Source organism: Centropristis striata, chromosome 17, assembly GCF_030273125.1.
Source record: "Centropristis striata isolate RG_2023a ecotype Rhode Island chromosome 17, C.striata_1.0, whole genome shotgun sequence".
Taxonomy (NCBI): Eukaryota; Metazoa; Chordata; class Actinopteri; order Perciformes; family Serranidae; genus Centropristis; species Centropristis striata.
The window spans coordinates 20,892,835-20,915,619 of record NC_081533.1 but is presented as its reverse complement, the minus strand read 5'-3'; the positions used below and the strand labels follow the sequence as shown (position 1 = coordinate 20,915,619).

At 37.6% G+C, this 22,785-nt stretch overlaps 2 protein-coding genes across 7 annotated transcripts in view; one reads left to right on the top strand and one right to left on the bottom strand.

Annotated features, from left to right (window-relative positions):
- kcnip4a (potassium voltage-gated channel interacting protein 4a) overlaps positions 1 to 22,785 on the top strand; it is a 151,414-nt gene that overhangs the window by 92,653 nt on the left and 35,976 nt on the right. Inside the window, exon 1 of one of the 6 annotated variants that reach the window (XM_059354793.1) lies at positions 4,813 to 4,912. The exons of the other annotated variants lie outside the window; for them this stretch is intronic. Coding sequence (XP_059210776.1) covers positions 4,813 to 4,912 — 100 coding nt within the window. Of the gene's footprint in view, positions 1 to 4,812; positions 4,913 to 22,785 lie in introns of those variants that run through there. 6 annotated transcript variants of the gene reach the window in all.
- LOC131990101 (cysteine-rich venom protein TEL1-like) lies at positions 13,018 to 16,060 on the bottom strand. The gene is made up of 7 exons (XM_059355508.1): positions 16,000 to 16,060; positions 15,631 to 15,737; positions 15,277 to 15,367; positions 14,477 to 14,619; positions 13,690 to 13,784; positions 13,461 to 13,543; positions 13,018 to 13,200 (listed from the first exon to the last, which is right to left on the bottom strand). Exons 1-7 carry the CDS (start codon positions 16,058 to 16,060, stop codon positions 13,073 to 13,075), a joined length of 708 nt encoding a protein of 235 aa, XP_059211491.1. The 3' UTR covers positions 13,018 to 13,072.

Genomic DNA, 22,785 nt, shown 5'->3' with positions numbered 1-22,785 from the left:
TCCCCATCATAATGAAGACAGTTTGTGTAATGTGTTTATCATAGTCCTTCGTCAAGAAGTAAATTAATAATGAGACAACACATCCTTATGCCAAAGCTACAGGGAAATATATGTAAATAATACGTCTGAAAATAAAAAAGAGGTATTTTTTTTCGATAAATTATTAAATAGGCAATACAAAATAAGTATTCATATAAGGATATATTATATAATAACCAGTCCAAGCCTCAGACCAAAACTGGGGATATTCATATCCATTAGTTTTGTCTCCATAACATTAAAGGAAAACACATGCATCTATTAATGAAGACAAGGAAAATACAGACAATTGAGACAATTGTTCCAGATTTATTTGAATATCATCAGAATTTACTCTGCTTTGTAGTTGAACTGAAGCAACGAGACTCATTTAAGCCAGTTTCTTCAGCCTGTTTCAGAGCTTTGACTTGTTGAGTCTCACAGTTTCCACCTGATGGCAGCAAAATCAAACAAACAAGCTTCATGCAGTAAGAGGAGGTCAGTGAAGCAGGGGTGCATTTTAATGGCTGATTGACTGAATGTGATGCATTTCAAAACAATGTTGAATTTACAATCATTTACGATAAGAAGCACGATATAAATTGGGGTAACTGTCATGTTATCATTTATATCATTATCAGAGTTGTTTCGGACTATTTGAAATAATTATTTATCATTCACATAGGACCTGCCTCTGATATTGTTTTCTATTAAAACATGTTTGATGTTATTGCATGAGTACTTTGTATTCGGTTGTGTTCTCTTGCCAAGAAAATTTGACTGCAAACTCATTGCACCACGATCCATTACTGGGAATTTAACAACACTCAGATCACATTAATTTGCAATTAACCATATTATTTGAAGGTTACAGGCCACTGAGGCCCTCTTATGTAATTTATCCAAACAAATGGAAGACATTAATTTGTTTTAACGCCAAGTTGCAGCACCGAGCTCTGTCTGGAGAATTCAATTGTAACTTAATTCAAGTACACATAAGGAAACCGTTTTTCCTTTAATTGTGTTTATTCATTTACATTAAGAGGAGATTTAACCTGCAGGCCCACCAATCACAGCTGCAATCACTTTGATTTGAATAGGCCGATGGACAAGGAGGTCCTTGAAATGGCTAATCCCTTGTTGTAGAGGAATCGTACACAACCAGCAAATTTTAGTTGACGTTGTGTTTCATGCTAGTAATGCAGATACTATAGATGGTCAGCAAAAAATTTAACATCAGAGGAAATATCAGACCAAAATGTCAGAAAATCATTTAAAAAGAAATTAAAGTCATGTAGGGTCAGGCAGCGCACAATACTGCCAAAATGTAATAAAATCTTGCTTTACATTGTTTGTTTATTATCATAATCATGACACTCATCACAATGGTATTCACCAACTTATTAAATTACACTGTTAAAGTGCTAGTGTTGCATATAACCCAGTGTATTTGTCATGCAGCAGTCAGTCAGTTAGCAGGTGCTGCAGTCGCTTTCTGCCACCTCCAGCACAGTGCATGCTCCCAGCTGTAACCAGCACACCACAATGCTCCGCAATGGCAATTACCCTCATCACCAATCACAGACTGATTGATACAGCATACTGTGTGCTGATGATATGCACAATCTGTGATTATTTTCCATTACCATTAGCCAAGGGCCCTGATTACACCCTATCTAAAGCTGTGAGGTGATTGGAGAGCAGATGTTGGAAAGTGCAGAAAGTTTCTTTGTGATTAGGTTATGCTCTGATATTAGTGTTGAATAGAAATACACCTCTGGAATAAAACATTTTAAAAAAAACCCACACACCTGAAGTTGTTTTCCTCTCTGCCTGTGAGACTTCTTTCACACCTTCCTATCACCTTTACAACCCGTGTTGGCTTGGAGTTTCCTACGCAGTTGCCTGCCCTGTCATGTCCAGACACGGCACACACTCACACACACTCACTCTTGGGGCTAGGGTGCTAAATTTGGCTCTTGCTCAGCTGCCACAAATAAAGAAAAGTAACTGATAGTGGGCTGAATGAGCTGCCCAATAGCATGCACAGCGCAGAGGTTGTTTCCATGGTAAATCGCTGTCCTAACAATTCCCTTTGAGCTGGCGGGCGGCGAAGATGAATGGAGGTTTATATTCCTGTGTTTAGGCTGTGGTGAATATCGCTCTGCATGAAAGAAATATTTAGGTTTTTTTTGGGGAGAAAATTGGATAACCGACTCGAGATCTTTATCTGCTTTTGCCAGCCAGATATCATTAGTTTGTATGGTCCATTTTTAAAACACATCCAGGTCACACTGTAAGATATTTATGTCTGTTTCATCTGATGCAGTGAAGTAATAAACATGGATTTCCTGGATTTAAAAGGTGAACTATCTGATACTTTTATATACTGACATGTTAATATTCCCTATCATGTTTAATCCTGAACATTAAAAGATACAATACATATCTTATTGTCTGCTGAGAGAATCACAAATCCTTTCCTTTGATTCCAGCAGCCACCTGCTGCAGACCGCAGGCACATTTCAGCTCGCAACCTGCGAGTCCTTTCTTCTCTGCCGTGTTGTCTTTCTCTCTGACCTCTCCCTTGTCATCTCTCCCTTAAGGTTTCCTGCTTATTTTAAGTCCAGGTGATGGTGAGGTCACACACACAGGTTATTTTTCCAGCTGACATTTGGCACTGAAGAGTCCACCCACAGCTTCTTTGTTGAGCTACTGCTCAATCATCCCTGTTATTAGGTCCTTAACGGAGTAAATACTGAGAAGGTGGAAAATATTGGAAATATTCACATCATTGGCTTAGGGGAGAATGGCAGGGTGTTTTTTTTTTCTGTCAGTAAAATTACTACAGCAATTGTGCTATGATTTGCTGCTATTATTCAGACAAAAATCTGTTTGCGTTCAACCTGTATTTTGTTCTCTTGTAACCACCGGGATAATAAGGGGGTTATTGTATCTTCATAGGTTGTCTTTAAAGTTTTTCATCAGCAGACGTTTTATTTTGAAATGGCCTACTGATTGTTTAATAAGCATAGAATCCATGATGGATGAAATAAAAAAAAAATGTCTATAATCTCCCACTTCCTAACATATAATTCAGTCATGTTGAGCCTTCTAATGAGGATGGGTGTTTTGTATGACCTTTTATAATTTTCCTCCACAGACAAGGAACCTCTTTGCCCTAATCAAGAATAGAGCTTAAGGTAATGGTTTATTTTTGTTAGACAAGGAAAGAGATTTTTTTAAAGAATTAAATTCAGAATACATTTCAAGAAATTGTGATTCATTTGAAAAGGTAACAGAATTTGGAGTCTACAGCCATACTAATAGCTCTGTAAGGCTGTGAGCTCAATGCCATTGTCTTCATGCTGAAATAATCTGAAATATCTTCCTTTTTTTTGGAGTGGATCATAGATTGTATAATAACATATACATGTTATAACATAACCACTGTGAAATCACAGTTTATGAACTACCAGTGTAATTTCTTGATTTTGGCATTTTGTCCGTTGCTGTGACCATACTTGTGCAAGAGGTTGGGGCTGAGGAGGTTGCACAGGTAACTAGCCCGGTAAAAAATAAGATAATAACATCTACTGCTAGCTAGCTACCATAGTTGGTAATGTGCAGCATAATGCACATTAAGTGGAATGCTAAAAAAATCAGGCATAATACAAAATGTACTTGCACAATAAAAATTTTCAGCCTACTCCTGAGTGTATTTTAGTGCAGCTGAATGTTGAACAAGATTTGAGGTGAACAAATTGATTATTTTCGCATTTCACATTAAAGCTAAGAGTATGAAAGTTAAGAAACGAAGACCCTCAAAAGCAAGTTCCTGGCTATTTTTCAAATGTACCCAATGCTCTAGATATGCATTGCTCAGGGTCTATCTTGATTGATGAGTCGTCTTGGTGCTGACTTGTCAATCACAAGTTAGCCACACCCTTATGAATGTCATGCATTACTGTCTATTTTACCCGAAATGGGACCATAGTTTACAAAATTTATATAATGCTGGATTTAAGAAGACTTGTTACTTGGTATTGAGTTTACTGGGGTAATGACTCAAGTGAGAAGTGGTTCCACTTTCTCATAGACTTCTATACAATGAGGTTTTGCAACCAGTGGAGTCGCCCCCTGTTGGTCATTAAAACAACACAGGTTTTAGGCACTTCCACATTGGCTTCACTTCTAAGACCTGGAGGTTGCCCCTGAGAGTGAATGCAGATTTACAGTGTGTTTGTGAATTAAGATTTTCTGTCTGACATCCTTGCCGTGGAGAATAACATCATGACATGTGTGCCTTTGACCTTTGCCCACACCCAAACCGAAACAGTATTTGGTAACTGGTGGATGATACTTGAAATTTCCCCATTGTGGGACTAAAAAAATGAAAATCTTATCTTATCATCACCATCTCTCCCTTTTTTATTTTTTTATTTTTTTTTAAGCATTCTGACCATCATGTCTTTTACTCTTCGAGGACAGAACACAGTCATCAGGTTCATCCCTCCTCTCCCCTGTTTCCTCCTTGCCTCTTTTTTCCATTCTCTCCTCACGCCCCCTCGTCTTTATCCTTGCCACGCCGTCTCCCCCTCCTTCCTCTCTTTTCCACACACTTCTTCTCCCCCTCCCACCCTCCCTCTCTGACTTGCACCGGTCTCTCATCATCTAACCCAGAGATGCAGGGCTATTAAGTGGAGTTTAATGGCCTGCCCTGCAGACACTGCTGCACGCTGAGCTCTGTGTCTTTGGCCATGGGCAGTCTGTGACCCGTCAGACATGTTGACTATGAACTTGGAGGGGCTGGAAATGATTGCTGTGCTGGTGGTCGTAGTCCTCTTTGTTAAGGTGCTGGAGCGCTTTGGTTTGTTAGCAGCCGGCTATGACGGTAAGGAAATGGCAAACTCCTTTCATGTTTAGCAGGGGTGATTCTTTTAGTAGGAATCAACCACTTGTTGTTGCCAAAGTTTAAAGCCAGAGTGTACTTTGTTGGGACTGTTTACTGACTGTAAGTTCATCTAAAGCTTCTGCAGTGGGTGTTTTTGTATTGAATAGACCGCTTAAGATGTTAAGTTGTGATTCAGTGCTTCCATCTGTTTCTCTCGTCTTATTAAAATATATAATAGCCTTGATTTAAAGAAGAAAATGCAAGTGGAAATATCCTGAAAAGATGCAGCATGATACAAGCTGCACATAGGCGTTGTAAGGGAAAAGTTTGTCAAAATGTCATGTTAAAGTTTATGATTCTTCAGTGGCTTGTTATTCACATTGTAGAGTCAACTTTCCATCTGGCACTCATCAAACAGAAGCCTCTGCAGCTGCCCTTCATGCTATTTTAATCTAATAAGTTGCATTTCATGATTCACCTTACTTTGCTGCTAATTTGCTCAGCAATCGTGATGACTCATGCTTGTCAAACATTCTAATCTGATATTATGCTGTTAATTGTTTGTTTTTGACTTTTCATCACCATATCATTTCAATTTCTTTGTAGCATCTTGGCACTTTGCTTCCACTTTGATGGTTGGTTTATTAAGTTAGAATTAAATTAAATTGGATGTGAAAGGTTGCATCATCTGTGGGCTAGCTAACTTGTTTATCCAAATGAGAGTGAGACAGTTGAGGACTGAATGTAATTCTGCAGCAGCTGGAACCATAAGAGCCTGAGAGAGGTGGACACTGCTTCGATGGCACTTGATTTTCTCTTGTTACATTGGAATGAAAAGGGTGAAATCAGAATTAGACTGGGTAATATGTTGCCCCTTGAAAAATCTATTTGGAACTGGAGTCTTAATTACCAATCTTAAAGAGGAGTGAAGATGTTTTAATGATGAAAAGTTTGCACAAAGTTCTGTCACTCTCGCAGAGATTGCTGCATATTGATAGCAGTTAACGTGAAAGACAACTCCTGCTTCGTGATTAAACTTTGCTATCATTTTCATTTTCTTTTGCATGTTTTCCACATAGCTTAGCAGAGAACAATGCTTGAACCTGTGCCCACTGGAGATTTGTCAAAGTGCCATACGATGAGATGCTGATTCTTTTCGTAAGTGTGAATCTAATATTCAGTCGTTGGGTCTCTCTGGCGCTGAAAACCACCTGTTATTTATATGCTCTGCTTACTGTACAGGCTGCCAAACTGTTTGCCTTATGTCTGGGCTTTCACAAGTGAGACACAAACAAACAAACCAGCCAGAGCAAAAGAAGTTTTTAAAATAATGTTTGTACATTTTACTCGTATTTCTGTTGCGTTTTTAATGTAAGAATGCATGACTTTTTTCCTTTCAAACTGTGCCTACTCATTGGTTTTTACTGTAGTGATGTAATTCTGTTTTTCTTGGTGTAAAATCCCAAAAAGTTCTGTAAAATGAACGCCCACTCATGCAAACAACAACAACAATCACATTCACACATGTGAAAATACCATGATCCCTCTATTTTAATATGTGTAAATACAGGTGGCAAATTATTTACAATCAACAAAAGTTCATGAGATGGAAAACAATCTTGATTGAATCCTTATTAAAAACATTCTGATTGATGTCTGGCATTTGGGAATTTTGCCTCCTACTTTTTCAGTCCATTATAATCACCACGTTGATTAAACATGCAGACTTATTCCATAAATCAACTAACCATGGGCTTATTTGAATTATTGATACATTTTCAGTGAGACTATTAGGATATTTAAGGCTGCCCAATTTTAGAAAGGAAACATTTTTTTTCTGCTTGTAGTAAAGATTTGCCAACTGTGCCTACATTACCCAGAATACATTGTAATCCACCACCTGTAAACATGTAGGAAGAGCAATGAGGAGAAAATATCCAAATTTAGAGATCAGTGATAAAAAATGTTTTTAAAAGTAGCATATAAAGAGAATGCCTTTTCAGAGGTCCAAATGAACTTGAATTTTTTTTGGATATCAAAAAAAGTTATTTTTCAAGCAAATTATACAGAATGTATAGGGCTGCTCATACTTTGTGGTACGCTCCCTTATGGCCTTATGGCCTTACTTGATGCCTTATGGTTTAAAAATAGATTTGCAACACAGCCGGACCCAACTGGCTCCTTTCAGTCTCTTTTTAGTGGCGTGACAGTGAGTGACAGTGGTGTGCAACCAGCGTGTGGGGATGTGACAGCTGACAAGAGCAGCCTTTGATATGCCAGTTTTTGCAAATTATTCCCCTGCTCAAAGTGTGGCTTTCATCAGCCGGGAAGGCATGCAACAAATGTTTCCAATCAGAAATGGATAAAACCATTACTGTGCATATTGTCATTTATAATTTCAATACTCAATTGCAAGTGATAGGGAATAGCTTATTTCACTTTATTTTCCTCTACACTTACATGTTAAGAAAATATTCCTTGAGGGCCAATTATTGCATCATCACCATTTGACGTGTTACTTTACTTCAGTCCACTCGCAGAAATGCTAGCATCCACCTGTCAAAGGCAGAGCTCTCAGCATCACCCGTCACTCCACTGAGTTGAGACTTCTGAGCTCCATGCTGTGTGTTGTGAGCTACAGTACATCGTAAGACTGTGCCACATTATCCTTCCATTGTTCCAGGTTTTCCTCTAAATCCTTGCAGAAGCGACTGGGCTGTGTCTGGGGATCAGGCTATACATTCTGCCTTTGACACACTCAGGATGTGTTTTTCTCAGGCAGTGTGCGGTACATTGGTGTGATACAAAGCTGTGATTCAACATGGCAAATGCTTTTCAGTTTCTAAGTAGAGAACTGTACGTGAACAACTATATAAATGGATCCAGACGAGTCAGGGAGACATATGAGATGACAAAGGCCTAAGCTGTGCATGGCTTTAACAATACTCTCAATTTCCCCTTTGCTGTTTATCACAAAAAGCACATGGCTTGGATGCATGGAGGAACTGTAGATTTTGCAGTGTGAATGAACAATGTAGTAAAAACTAGTTTGCATCATAATAATATTTGCTAAGAAGATTGCTTTTTGCATATGGATGCTTATAACACACATAAAGACATATGAAGGGGCTTTATCTTTGGCATGCCAGCTGACATGACATGACTTTTAGACTTGGGTTTTGATAATGTGTTTTTATTATTACATCCTTTTACGAATAATGAAACAACATATCACAATAGTTTTGTGAGCCAGGAAACCTCTATAATGCCTGTGAGCTTTTCTTTTATTATAACACCGGGAATTGATAAATCTTCCTTTATTTGCGCAAACAATATCAGCATGAACAGAATGTATGAGTGCATTAAAACCTCATCAGTGTAAGCTCATAAGTATAAATATGTTATTTGAGCTAAAGGGCTGATTTTTAGATTGGGAATGAAAAAAAGAATATGAAGAATATGTTTTGGTTCTCAGGAATATGCTCCTACGTTGAAGTACATGTGAGAGTCAGCAGTTTGGCCAGCAGAGGGCACCAAAGCGTACTGTCAGTCTCAAACAGTCACCAGATTCTGATGATATAGGCCAAAATAATAACATAAAAGCCACAAAATGCAAATGTCTCGTTTTTTTCTTAAACATCACATTTCCAGTTTTGTAATTGATCTGTTAAGAGAGATATCGGCTATTAAAAATAACAAAACAAAGTGCTTTACAACCAGATAGAAATCAACAACATAATACGGTACACATTAAAAATGCATAACTGCATGAAATGTAGTGACATTAACCTGCAAAAAGGATGGCTGCAGCAGTAAATGAGGCAGAGATCTAAAGTTCAGTCTCTGTTCAGCACAGTTAAAGTGTCATGTCCTTTCTTAATTGATTGCTTTTTCTAAACATTTGTAAGCTCAGACTGATGCACTGTTGTAATATTAGCTAATATAGCTACTTTGTCCTTTTCTTACTTATCTGCCACAGTACAAAAAGGTTAAAGCTAATTTGGAAAAAAATCTAATATTGCATGAATGATGTGACAGTTACAATACACACTAAAGCAGTCATTAGTGTCTAAAATATAAAGAAGTAGTAAGGTGTCAGGGAAGCCAGTGATTGAACTGAGCAATATTTGCATATGAAATAAAATGTTAATAAATCTCTTGTGTTAGAGAGTTCCATTTTTTTTCTTTTTTTAATATTTGTACTAATATCCTATTCATGTAAGAATAGCTAATGTGTTCTTTATTACCTCCTTGTGACATTCTAAACAAATTAGTTTGATATTATTCAGTGAAGGAGTATTAAAAACGCTACAATGCATTATGATTTTTGATAATAGCCCGGAGTCTCAGAGAGATATTACAGGCATAATGTTGTGCCTCATAGCTTTTCACTGAATTAAACACTGTTACTGGTGTTTCCACTGGCATTAGCCGTACACTATCATCAATCATATGATAAGGGAGCTACTAGTCGCTGATTTCCAGAATCCACATGTTCGCTGCTTTAATTAGTTTCAGGCTCGCTCTGCAGGCACACTTGCAGAAGGGCAGATTGTTTTGTGCCTTGATTGGAAAACATGTTAGTTGGACGTGTTCAGTTGCATATGGTAAAGGTGATTATGACAGCTGTACAATCAGTACTGTGTTACCTTTGTTTTGCATCTAATCAAGGTGATGTTTGAGGCCACTGAATACATAAACTCACATATTGGCTATTAAAAAGAACACTTTAAACCAAAAGCGAGCAGGTTTAAATAGTTTTCAGTGATTCTAACCCGTTTACATATTGAATATTAGTAGAGTAAATATTACATCTGTGGTCTGGGTGAACTGATCTCTTCTTATTTCTGCAATTTGCGAGTTTCAAATTTCTTTCAAGTTTCAAAAGTTCTTACAAACATTTGATTGGTCCAAATAGCAAAATATGTTTGGCAATTTATCAGCAGATAAAAAGCTTTTAGCAGAAATCAAGATGTTAAAACTGTGGCCTTGGATGTCCCCTTAAATCACTTATATGACCTCATTGTTTTTCTTTAACACCATGAACTGCACTTAATTATAGCATATTAAGGAAAGCATACTGTTCCAGGAAAATATAACTTTTTGTAAATGCATGCATTTATACAAGCCAAGTATGAAGAATCCACGCTTTTACACTGACATTTAATGCAATCAAACCATATTTCCATTTGTTATGCCTTGACAATAGTTACATTAGGGTCTTGGGAACTTGTTTTAGCTTGAGCTTCACAGATGTGTGTATTAAGCATGAGCTCATGGGAAAATGAAGGCCGTGTTCTCTCATTTTCTGCATTTGTGTAAAAATCTCACACATTATTTTGCCACCTCCCAATATAACACTCTACCTGACTCTGTGCCAAACAAAAAATATGGTGCTATTATTGTTGCAAGGTTTGGTGGAACTGTCCCCATTTTTTTTTATCTGTATTAATCTCTGTATTGCTACTAGACTAAATATTTTGTATTTTCAGGATAAGGGTGTTTAGAAAGGGTTAATCAGAGTTGTATCACTCCAGTATCGCGATATTCTGTTTTCTCTTCAGGGTCATTAAAACTGACTTTACTCACGGCCTGCTCTGCTGCGGAGTGATATCCGATCCGCTTCATAGATCAATAAACAAAACGAGTCCAATAAATTATTTTCTCTCATTTAATAGTGTTATGGCAAGGGATGTCTCCACGCAATTAACTATAAATGAGGCAGTATTGAATACTGGAATATTTAGTCGAGAGATTTAATCAACACCTCGACCAAAGCCTGCCTTTAGGATGCCCCCTGCTTAGAATATTAAGTTTTGTGAGAGTGAATTGTTTGAATTTAAATTAGAATTGTATGAATGTCCAAAGCTTGAAGTTTTGCAATAACAATTTACACAGTATTAATTGTAACAAATATACCATATTTAATTACTTTTTAATTTCCCAAAGTGTTTGTCATTATTTTAAGATTACATAATACCATAAGTACTTTAATTGCAGTTGAACACTTTAACCCCTCCCCCATTGTTCCTGCCTTGTTTCCTGTTTCTCAAGCACAAACTCATTGAGCCTTATTCCATAACCTTCTTCCTCCATACTTAATATTTGTCCCAGCACATATTTTATTGATACCCTTTCTATACTTAATAATAAAACTGTAATTTGTGAGCTGCAATCCATAACAAAACTGTTCCATTACAAGTAAAAGTGGCTTGTTTCATAGAAATATGTATTAATCAGTCAATCAATGTATCAATTAATTAATTTCTAACATGAAAGCATTTAAATGCAAATCCAGTCAAACGTAACCCAATCAGATTGCTGTGTTATACTTGCTGTGTATGTTTCCAGATGGCAGCCCTGAGTTGTAGGCTGCAGTTTGTGTGTTCATGGCTTCCCGGAGGGTTCCAGCAGCACATGGTTTCTTGGTGTGAAATAAATTAGTTGTAGCCTTGGGTGCACTTGTTGTTTTAAATCCACCACAGACTCAGTGAATCCACTGATGCAATATTTCCTGACTATTTCCTGCCCTCTGGGGGGATGCACCGAAGTTTACATACTTTGGCCTCAACAAGATGGCCGTATGATCGCTCTTCCCAAATACGGCAATCGGTTTCGCACTGTCGCCCTTTTTGAATGGTGTTTAGCAGTGATCCACAGTGTTTATTCCCCTGGTGGCACTGTAAGTATGTTGATGGAAGTCGGGCATTACCCTCTTAAGGTCAGCCTGATTGACATCCTCAGCCTCTGTACTCGCTTGTGGTGCAGCGTAGATCGCAGTTATAATGATGGATTCCCCTGGTACAAAGTGAAGCCTACTTTTTATCGATAATAAATCCACATCAGGTGAGCATGAATGGGATGTTATTTTAATATTCCTCCTATCACATCAATCCATGGCTCTGTCAGTAATCCAGGAGTTAAAGAGTTCTTGATACTCCATTGGAAACCTCCATTTGGCCATGGAGGTCGTCCAGTCCACCATCCAGCACCTGTTCATGGGCTTTGCAAGCCGGATGCTTGGCAGAGAACATCTATGTGATCGGGAACGCAGCCAGTGTTTTGATTCCTCGATGCTGTCGGTGTAGAGGTAGATGCATGATTGGTTGTACATATGGTCTTGTGGTTAAAATGGTTTTTGGCACCCATTTTCTTCATGTTTTCCTTGTGTTTTACTCTGATGTTTACATATGAAAACCGTGACCAGCCAGGTAGCAAAGTCAGCAGGAGATCCAACAAGGTGGTGTTGATTTCACTGTCCTGATGAGTGACTCGTAGTGATTATCTGATGTTAATAAGTACAACTAATATTTGAAAATATAAGTTAGAGCATAAATTATGGGATCATTATCAGTGCATTTTTGCTGTTGCTGGTTAAAGTGTATGTTAAATAGTTTATAAAGTGTTCTCTTCAATCTTAAAAAAAGAAAACATCTCTATAAATAATTGAGTCCTAAAAACCTTATTTTACAGTGAATTCTGAATATTTCAGAAGGACCCATCACTGTAATAACATGATGGAAAACATTATTTTCGAATGTGAAATGAATTGATTTGTGTTGAAAACAGTTTGTAATAATGCTACTTCTATTTATAACAAAATAAAACTTTAGGACTAAATCCAGACTAAATTGAATAATACTGATTTAAACTATACATAAAGTACAGTGTCAGAAGTACAATATCTAATCTAATCTAATATTGATTGTTACATATATTAAAAAGTTAATCAATAACAATATAGCCTGTATTTCAAACAGTTTACAGCTTGCATGTGTGAGAACAAATAATGGCATCACATTAGTAGTCTTTATTGTTGGCCACAGCAAGCAGGTGTGGTTGGAAACTGTGGTTGTTTCTTGGCTCAGCTAAAGGAAATCTGCGTGTATTAAACTTTCCCTCCCCTTCTGCCAAATCCCCCATATACATAAACATGTTCTCCTTCTTCTTTTCTAGTTTACACCTTACATACAAGGGCACCTGCCCCTGCAGGCAGTGTTTGTCCAGTGAGCTGCTGTGCCAAAATACTTTGTCATTTCTGGTTTAATTCGTCAGGCTGTTTGACCTGTTCAGTAATCAGCAGAGGGACACAAGCTGTAATGCTGAGTATCTTTAATTGAAACTGACTGATGAGTCAGAACGGATGCAGAAATGTTGCATTTAAATGATCTCATTGGTGCACTTGCAGGAGGCTTGACACCAAGAAGCCACTTGGCTGTTGGAGCAGGTCCACTGCTTCTTCAGATCAGCACAGTTGCTGTACTGGTTGCTGTAGGGACAGGGGTTGGCTGCAAGAGACAGAAAAAAGGGAGAATGGATGCATTAAAAAAAGAAAACACTATTCCCCTTTGGAGTCCTACAACTTCTTCTCAAAGATGATGTCTCATGTCTTTAACTGTCCTATTTAGTATTTAAAAGCAGTCCACAAACATTTCAGAAATTGTATATAAAACATGTATATATTGTAAAGTGTTACTAAAAATCTAATTAGCCATGTTCATTTATAAAAATGGATGAGAAGTGTTTCAGTGCTGTATTTGCCACTTACTGCACAGTCTGTGGTCACAGGCATTGCTGCAGTCACCGCAGGAGGGTCCGGATTGGTAGGGGCGAGCCAGCTGGGTGTTTCCACTTTAATGTAGGCAAATGCATCAAAGATGGAAAAAAAAGCTTGAATTCAATTAAATTAATAGACACATAAATAATGTAAGGATTCACTAAAAGTTACAAAATATGCTCGACCTTTTATTGAAAAAGAGGAAATATGTTTTACTTACGGTGGGCAATACTGGCAGACGTAGAAGTACTTGTATTTAGAGTTGGGACAGTGGGCCACTCCGCAGCCAACCTTGTTGGACCTGTACCAGACAACCTGTCCATAGAACAAGAGAAAAAAATCATCAGGAGCTCATTGCATTCATATACAGTTTAACCCTTTATCAGGCAAAAAACTATATTTGGTAACTTCAGGTAATATTTTGAGAAAAAAGTTGCAAATTTATTAGATTAAAGTGGCAAATCTGTGCGAAAAAAGTCGCAGATTCATGAGAAAAAAGTGGGGAAAAAGCTACTTTTTTCTCACAGATTCACCACTTTAAATCTCATAAATCTACGCATTTATTTCTCGTAGATTTGCCACTTTAATCTTGTAAACTTTTTTCTCAAAATATTATTTTCATATGGGTTTTTTAACACATTCTGGCTGTATGTAATATCCTCCAATATTCTCTAGGGTTGAAATTTGGAATTTGCAAGTATTTCAATGAGTGCCCTATTAAGGGTTAAAGTGGTGAATCTGGGAGAAAAAAGTAGCTTTTTTCCCCACTTTAAATCTCTTAAATCTGCAACTTTTTTTTCTTGTACATTTGCCACTTTAATCTAGTAAAATTGCAACTTTTTTCTGGAAATATTACCTGAAGTTACCAAATATAGTTCTTTGCCTGATAAAGGGTTAATGCTGTTTTCAAAGTTAATGTTACTGAATATTTCAAGATTTTAAAACAAATGATTGCCCATTCATATTGAAGACAGTCATAATTAACAAGTGCTTTACAAACTGTGTACCTGTGTGAAGTGTCCGACCACTCCTCCATTGGTAGATCCCACTCCGTAGCGCCAGTCCTTAATCTCGTCATACCAGCTCTGGATAGCGTTGCTCCAGGAGTTCTCGAAGCTCGACATGTACAGGTTCTCTCCACAGCCACTAGCTACAGTTAAAGTGGAGGACAGAGAGATACTTTAGTCTCCTTAAAACCCATTAAGAATGTGTGTTCAGCTCACAATCGCACATGAAAGGAAATTCATCATCTCCTCTGCACACTGTCTTTATGAAAGCCAGGAAATTGAGTTGAACCCAACCCCTAACTCATTTCTGAGGACATATAGCCACTGTGTGCGGTTCAAATTAATAAAAACATACTATAAATTCTTCTTCTTTATTGCTCCATCCACTTAGCATTCATGTAGTTCTTTGTTCATTTTTGAAGTAGTTAAATGACTACATTATTGGGTTGAGAGCAAACACTTTTGACTTTTTTTAATTAAATATCAGACACTGGCCACTCATTTTGACATGCTACTGTATTTGATTTAAAAATGCAAAACCAAAATCAAATACTACAATTATATGACTCTTATCCAAGTTTGACAAACCAACCAGCAATAAAAAATAAAAATAATAATGTATGTATACTCTTCTTAAATAATGTATCTGGATTACAGACATTAGCCCACATTAAAATGAATGCCATTAAGCACTGTTTATATTGTGGAAATAGTGCCTTGAAAGCTGCTAACTCTAGGTAATATAATTGGTCTAGGTGTCAGTTTGGAGTTTATGTCAAGAGGTATTATAATGAACGTACTGCTGATGACTCTGGCGCTGTCAGGGCTGTGGTCCATGGCGCAGGTGTCGGCCCATTTCTGAGCATTGACTGCAGCCTCGCTGCTCCAGCTCTGTAGGGAGCAGAGCACAGGTCAGCCTTTAACACATGTCTACTACTACAATATATATATATATATATATACAAGATAATAATAATAATTAATAATTGCAAAATAAGGGTATCTTTAACTGATATGCTGCATGAGGCAGCACCTGTAATATCAAATCAAGCACCAATAGGCTACATCAAGTGAGAGTTCATCTCAGAATAAAATTATGCTTGCTACTTTTCAAATCTGAAATCATTTTATTTAAAGTATGATGAAGGTGTTACCATTTCCAACATGTTGCTGGCAGTAGGCTGGACATTCTTCCTCAGGTTGTTATGCTTCTTCACAATCTCAACTGGGTCAGAATAGAATGCGGCTGTTCCTTCGGTGACTGAAAAACACAATTTAAAAACAAAAAAATAAAAAAACAAGAATTTCTTAAATGTTATTGTGCATGATTGTTATAAATCTTAGAATTATTATAATTATTATAATAAACACTTACCCTTCAGATTTCAGAGAGGAGAGAGAAAAAATGGTTTATTCCACATTAGAAGCAATAATAAAGAAGTGTACATTTTGAAAAAGAAGCATTTTTTTAGGATAGCATAACTTATAGACATTTCCCTATCAGAGAGGATATTTAATTTTACTTACCTGAAGAACAGCGAAGACGCCCAAGGCGCACAGGAAGGCAAAGGTGTGTGTAGCCATGGTTAGGTCCAGAGCGGTAACCTCCCAGAGCCACAGGTGTCCCTTATATACAGAACCACACATGTGACAAATAAACACTCCAGAATCAAGGGCATACTTTTGTCAGTATCGCACCTGTGAAATGTCCTTGATGATATATGGAAAGCTACAGGTCTGTGCTCCGTTCTACATGTGTTCTTCATGGTAACTGTGATAAAGAGGCATGATGCTGGGTTGTGTGGCAAGGTTACGAGCGGAGGGTGCGCGCTATCAAGCGGAACATGGTATCTAAAGTAAACCTTGATAACTCAGAGGTTGACCTAATATTGGCAGCACTGATAAGATTTAAAAACCCTTCTCCCTATACTGTCCTTGACAGCTTCTACAATATTTTGGATTGAACAGGCCTGTTATCTTTCCTTTAAGTTGCACCATTTCTGTGTTGTTTCACATATATTGGGTTGATCGAGGGATGGCGTATCGACTGACTTGCATTGTGCTCAAAGGTGATTGACCTTATAATTGCAACCTTTAATGTCATTATGAGCTGTTATCATTTAAAGATACAAATCAAAGGATTATTATCTTCCTCTCCTATTTGTATGGCATACAGTGATGGAATATAACCAACGATATTTACTTAGTCCTTTAGTATTTACTTTACACATTCTGCTTCCTGCTCCATTAAAATTAAAACTCTTAATCATAGATTAAAATAAGCAACATTATTTTCAACTAAAAAGGCAGTCACAGAGCTCAGGCTTATTCACAATGTTAAGAAAAGTGAACAATAATTTGTCTGTCTGCATATAATTCAGAGAAGCCCACAATTTAATATATTCTTCCTTGGTCCATTCTACAACCTTCCACCAAGTTTCATTAGAATAAGGCCACTAGTTTTTCTCCAATCCTGCTGAAAACATAACCTCCATTTTGGAGTTAATTAGAGCTTAAATTATTATTAGATTAGTATGTTGTAATTTTTGTGTCAAAAAATGCCAAGCATTTAATGTTTTCAGGTTTTAAAATGTGAGGATTAACTGATTTTTCCATAGAAATATTCCTTACTATTTTATTTATTTATTTATATTTTATTTTTTAACAGTTTTGAAGTTGGACCGTTACACAAAACAAACATTGTGAAGGTGTCAAGCATTGGGCTCTGGTTGATGACTGTTCTCATGATTATTTGAGAAAATAATCAACAGATTGATTCATAATGAAAATAATATTCACTTGCATCCTAAAAAAAAATGTTAAAAAATAAATAAAAAAAATAGCTCCACCTCCACCAGTTTACAATACAATAAAATAATACAATGAAATACTGATTATGCATCAGGAATAAAAATCTATAATTTGTAATAACAGAAAACTCACATGGCCCATTTTTCTGAAGTTGTTTTTTTGACTTTTGTAAATTATATAATATTTTCTCTCATTTAAAAAGAAAATGTATTCTCCTGTTATTTAGTTTTCCCCAAAATGTTAATGATCTAGAATTATGCAAAATTACACAACAAAAAGAACATTATAGAGATGAGGAATAGAGTTTTAACATGATCTGTGTTTTCAATAAACCTGGAAATTGGACAAGGCATTTCTATTGACATATTGACAGAGCCTTGACTTGAACCATACACTTATTATTTTCATCAATAAACACACTTCTCATCGCTCTGACTAACTGCTGCAACAATTTATGATTCCTTTAAGATATAACGACCTGTATTAATTTCCTCTCAGCGTCCGCTTCTTGCTGATGAACGATGCTTGTTATACCTCATCCTCTGGACAGTGGCTCCAGCCTTCCTCTACTTAGTCTGCCATTTTATGTTCCCCCTGTCGTCCCTCTTTTTACTGCTCCTGCTAATGCATACTCTCCGCTGACCTTTGCACTTGGAAGTTTAGCTTGACTGGCACTGAAGGATAGCACCGGGTACATCAAATGACAGGCCGGCCGCGCAAAGGCAATCCATGTCCTGCTCTTTGCTGCTACATGTCGTCCGCAGTGGGCTGTCAGATAGCCATGTCAGAGCTAATATGGCGAAGACACAGAGAAAAGCAGGTCAATGTTATCAGCTCCAGCACACTGCCCTTAGCTTTGTGCTACTGTCCATTTGCAGACAATGCCATTGACTTGTCCCTTCTACACTAGAACTAATCGTCTGGAATGAATTGGCATGCTGATAACAATCTACTGGCCTTGCTGTAAAGTAAGACTGGCATGTCTTGTAAAAATTAATGGCAGTCAGGAAGGAAGGCTAATAATTCTTAAGAGAAGCTATACTGGGCTTTCACTGTGATTCACAACCAATGACACCAACTGAAACATTTAAAAGCAAATGTTTTAACATCGTACAAAGAAGCTTAATCATTTATTTTCTTGTATATGCAGTATATGGTTGTACAGTATAACAAGGTGTGATAGGTTACACAAAACTTCCAATCAAATTTGGCACAGATACAATTTTTATCTCCTCTCTGCATCCTCTCTTGAATGTTTTGGTGAATTCTGTTCAGTCTCATCTGGCCTTCTTTGGCACAATGCCATGGTCACAACTACCAATTGTTTATTATTCATTAATCTAGCAATTACTTTCTCAACTAATTGTTTGCTCTCCAAAATGTTCGAAAATTGAATTAATTGATTTCTGGCACCCCTATTATAATAGATCTAGGGAGCAATCAAAAGTTTAATTTTGTCCACTCAAATGTCATGCTTGTGGTGCATCTGATTAGAAAGCCCAATTAGAAAGAATTTAAGGAGTGGATTCTGAGTCGTCCCGTTGCTTTTGCAATGTGGGTCCTTCACAGGACACATTCTCAACTTCAAACTGATTCTGAAGTGAGAAAATGATTAGCACAGAGAGGGCAAGTTCATGTGTTTACTCCCCATCCGACGTTTAACCCTTTATCGGGCGAAGAACTATATTTGGTAACTTCAGTGGATATCTAAATGGGATCCCCATGTCTCTCTGTTTGGTCGTAGAACCACATGGATTTCTTCTAGCTAATCAGCAAAGATCAGGCTACGTCACAGACAGTGACACCATGACATCTGACCAATCAGAATGATAATAATAGAATAATATTAACATTATTGACCTTGACCTCCAATGTAAAAATGAAAAATTTAGAAACAAAGCTAAAAAGGGACGCAAAGCTCATTCTCCTAGGTGAAATTCCACTGTTTGTTTGTTAAAAATTGTGTGTAAAGAGTGGGCTTAAACTCTGCATCGCCGTCAGTCATTACTACTACGTCAGCAAGATGGCGGTGGGGGACAGTCTTAATGAGAACTAAATGAGTCATATTTTGCTGTCTCTTCAAATGCACTATATTTATGTTTTTAAGGGGAGACCAGTCTGGATAAAGTTGAGTCATACTCCTTCAATCTTCTGGGTTCTGTGTATATAGAGGCCAAAGGGTCGAAAATTGCGAATTCCCTTATTTGCCTGCATGCACCTGCAGAGTGAGGCAGATTTATCCAGAGTCCACAAAGTAAGTCCTCAATCTCAGAGTCCCCCAGCAGCACTCCATGCTTGATTGCACATGCGGCTTCACTGAGGGTTGCCCTGGTTCCCAGCTTATAATTGCCTTCCCCTTCACAGGTGCCGCTTCAATAAATATGACACCCTCATTTTAATGTGCCTGGGAAAACATAAACCAAACACTGATGCTGCTTTGCATGCATGAGCAAATCGCTGCAGGTGCCCCCTAATTATATCACCCACTTGTACTCTAAGCTGATCAGTAAACAAGGGACAATCTCATCTTCGCTTCTTTACCCGTCCACCGATGATTGATGACAGTTACATCGAAGCCAGCCCCGCTGTTCCCGCTCCCATACTTTGACCTAAGTGTACTGTGCGCCTCAAGGAAAGATAACACTTGTCCAAAAGTTAATGGAAATTATGGTCTTGGGGGTTGTTTGGGGCATTTGTCGCCATTTGAAAAATAACTAATAACAAATCCAGAAGTTGCTGTATTCTCAGGAAAAGACTCATTTAAATTACCCCTGTACCTGTGGTGTTCAATTTAGTTTTATCAGAGTTTACTATTCTAAAATAATAGTCTCAGCAATTTGGGAGGAAATGATTTGAGTTTCCTCACCATTACTCACAGTGTAGATATGCACAATTGAGGCTTTTTTGCATGTAACGGATAGATAAAACAGGTTTTTTTTTTTTCTATTGGTGCAACTGATTCATTGACGTCGTCTGGCTGTGTACTCTGTGTCCACTCTGCTTAGACAAGAAGTGATAAGATCCTCCCCTCGTGAATACTGACGATGGAAAGTGACAAGACAGATGGCAATGATAAGTGAGAAAAATATGTGATGTTTCCCAAGATCAATGTCTATCAGTCTGCAGAGGCAGATGAACAAAAAGGCTGCAGGTTGGTTTCTCAGACTTATCCTGTTCATGAAACTGATAAGAGTGCAGCGATGGGGACAGCTTGACATTTCACATTTGGATGCTGTCTGTCTGTGTGAAACCCTCCACTGAAAACATGATGGCATGTCACCAAGTGACTGGATGCCATCAAAAGGTCCCAGGAAGGAATTCTTATCCAGTAAGAAATTGTCAAATTCAAGTTAAATTCTACATTTTTCAGAAGATAACACAAGACACAAACTATCACGTGTGAAGTGTTTACTCACATATACATCATTGGCATGAATTCCAAACTCACTTTTCTCCCGACAGCAGGTAAAAGACTGAGTCATAGACTTATAACAACAAGGGTATGACTGTTGTGCTGTTTGTGTTTAGCATTTTTGACTTAATGTTTCTCGATCTAGTCAGAGACATCTGTGACCACTGACATCATTTCATGCTTTTGACAGTATTTGACATTATTTTTTAAAAAAATAAGAAAGTGCTGTTTGAGTTGAATTATTGAAAGCCAGTTGACAACCACATCCCGCTCTTACGCTGCAATATTATAAAAAATAGTCACATTAGTAATGGCTGCAAGAAGTTTCTTTACAATCTGCATTCCTACTAGCCACTTAAAAAAAAAACAAGTATTTTGTCTGTATTTACTCTTTATTTCTTATACATTCAGGTACATCACCTTTAATAGAAACTTACAGGTTTGTTGAAGAAAAAAGGCTTTCATCCATTATCCTTCACCACTTATGTAAAACTGGGTTCGTGGTGGACTGGGAGACAGAGAGAGACAGACAACCATTCATGCTCTCATTCACTCCTACAGGATTAAGTTTAATTGCTTGTTAAATGATGATTAAATGGCAATACTATTCTTAATTTCTAATTTCCTGAAAGGATGATTATAAAAAACCTGAGTTGTTTTATAACAAATTTGCTTTGTACTATAAAACTTGTGACAGGAGTCTTTGCTGCTGTGTAATGTCAGACTCAGATTGGCATGTTTGTGCCTGACACACGCTTCACCATCACATCAAAACAAATCTGAATAAATTCTAAATAGCCCTTCACATAACCTTGTTTTTACATCTCAAATCATAGTAATATCAACCATCTGCAGCTACCATTTTCTTTTTCCAATTGAAACACAAAATCATTTTGCACTTTTAATCTTCCAAAACAAAATTGCCTTGCTAGGTCCATAAATGCTGAAGTTTTAGGCCTTCTATCTGTCAGACCTGCCATGCTGCAGCAGTGTTATAGTGGTGATTGTCTAGAATTTGTGTGACATTAATGGAGCAAGATGTTGGGTGTAATATTTACCTGTCAGCAGTGTTGATAGAATCATGGCTCCTCTAATGGTTGGCTAGATGGCACAACAAAATTCACCCCCACTCTTTTTTTCTGAAATGTCTCACTCCCTCACCTCTACCCTCATTGCTTCAATAATGTATTGGGCGGATATGGTATCTCTGTGCTGGAGAAAGGTTATGATTGGTCAATCACTCCTACATGTTTTATTAACCATCGGTCTACAAGGGACTGTTTGGAGAGCCAAGGCCAGAGGCTCTGGCTTTGGGAAACTTGGCTGCATTCAGCAAACGGTGCATGTGGTTTCAGAGGAGATGTGATGTGACTGTGGATTCATTGATGTAGAGCCAGTGGCCACATGTTGGCAGCACTGCTGTCAGCTGGGTGTTGTAGCCAAGGAGGGAATGAACTATCCAACATTTAGGCCAGCTTACACTCAATTCACTACACTGTCCATGACAGCTGGGTAATGCTTTGAACCACACCAGCAACTGTTCCTCGTGGGAGTTTGTTATTGACTTTGATTCCATTACTATTGTGCTACAGTAAATTAATGTATATTCTATTTATAATGCTGGAACTTTTTGAGACGTTAGAAAAAGAGTGGAGATTTCAAGTAGTATTAGTATTCATTTTCTTGTTGAATTATACTTTGTTAGAATATATATTTTTTTTAAATCTGGCACTCCAGATCCTAATGCTCCTTATTTACAAACTAGCTGTTAACTTTAGATGGTAGAGCATGTACTATGGAGGCAACGTCCTCGTGAACGGGCGGCCCGGGTTCGAATCCGACTCGGAGCCCTTTACCGCATGTCCTCCTCTCTGTCTCCCCCCTTCACTCTGTCTCTTACTGTCAATAAACAAATAAACTGTTTTAGTACTGGACTGGTCGTGTTTAGTGAGTTTTCAAGGTGTGTTCAGATCAAAATGTGAAGTAAAGTGAAAAAAAAATAATGCACCAGTGGATGCAAATAGACGTAAATTTGCAAGTTTAAATGTTACGACTTGAACGAATGTGGGTTTTTTTTCAAACTTAA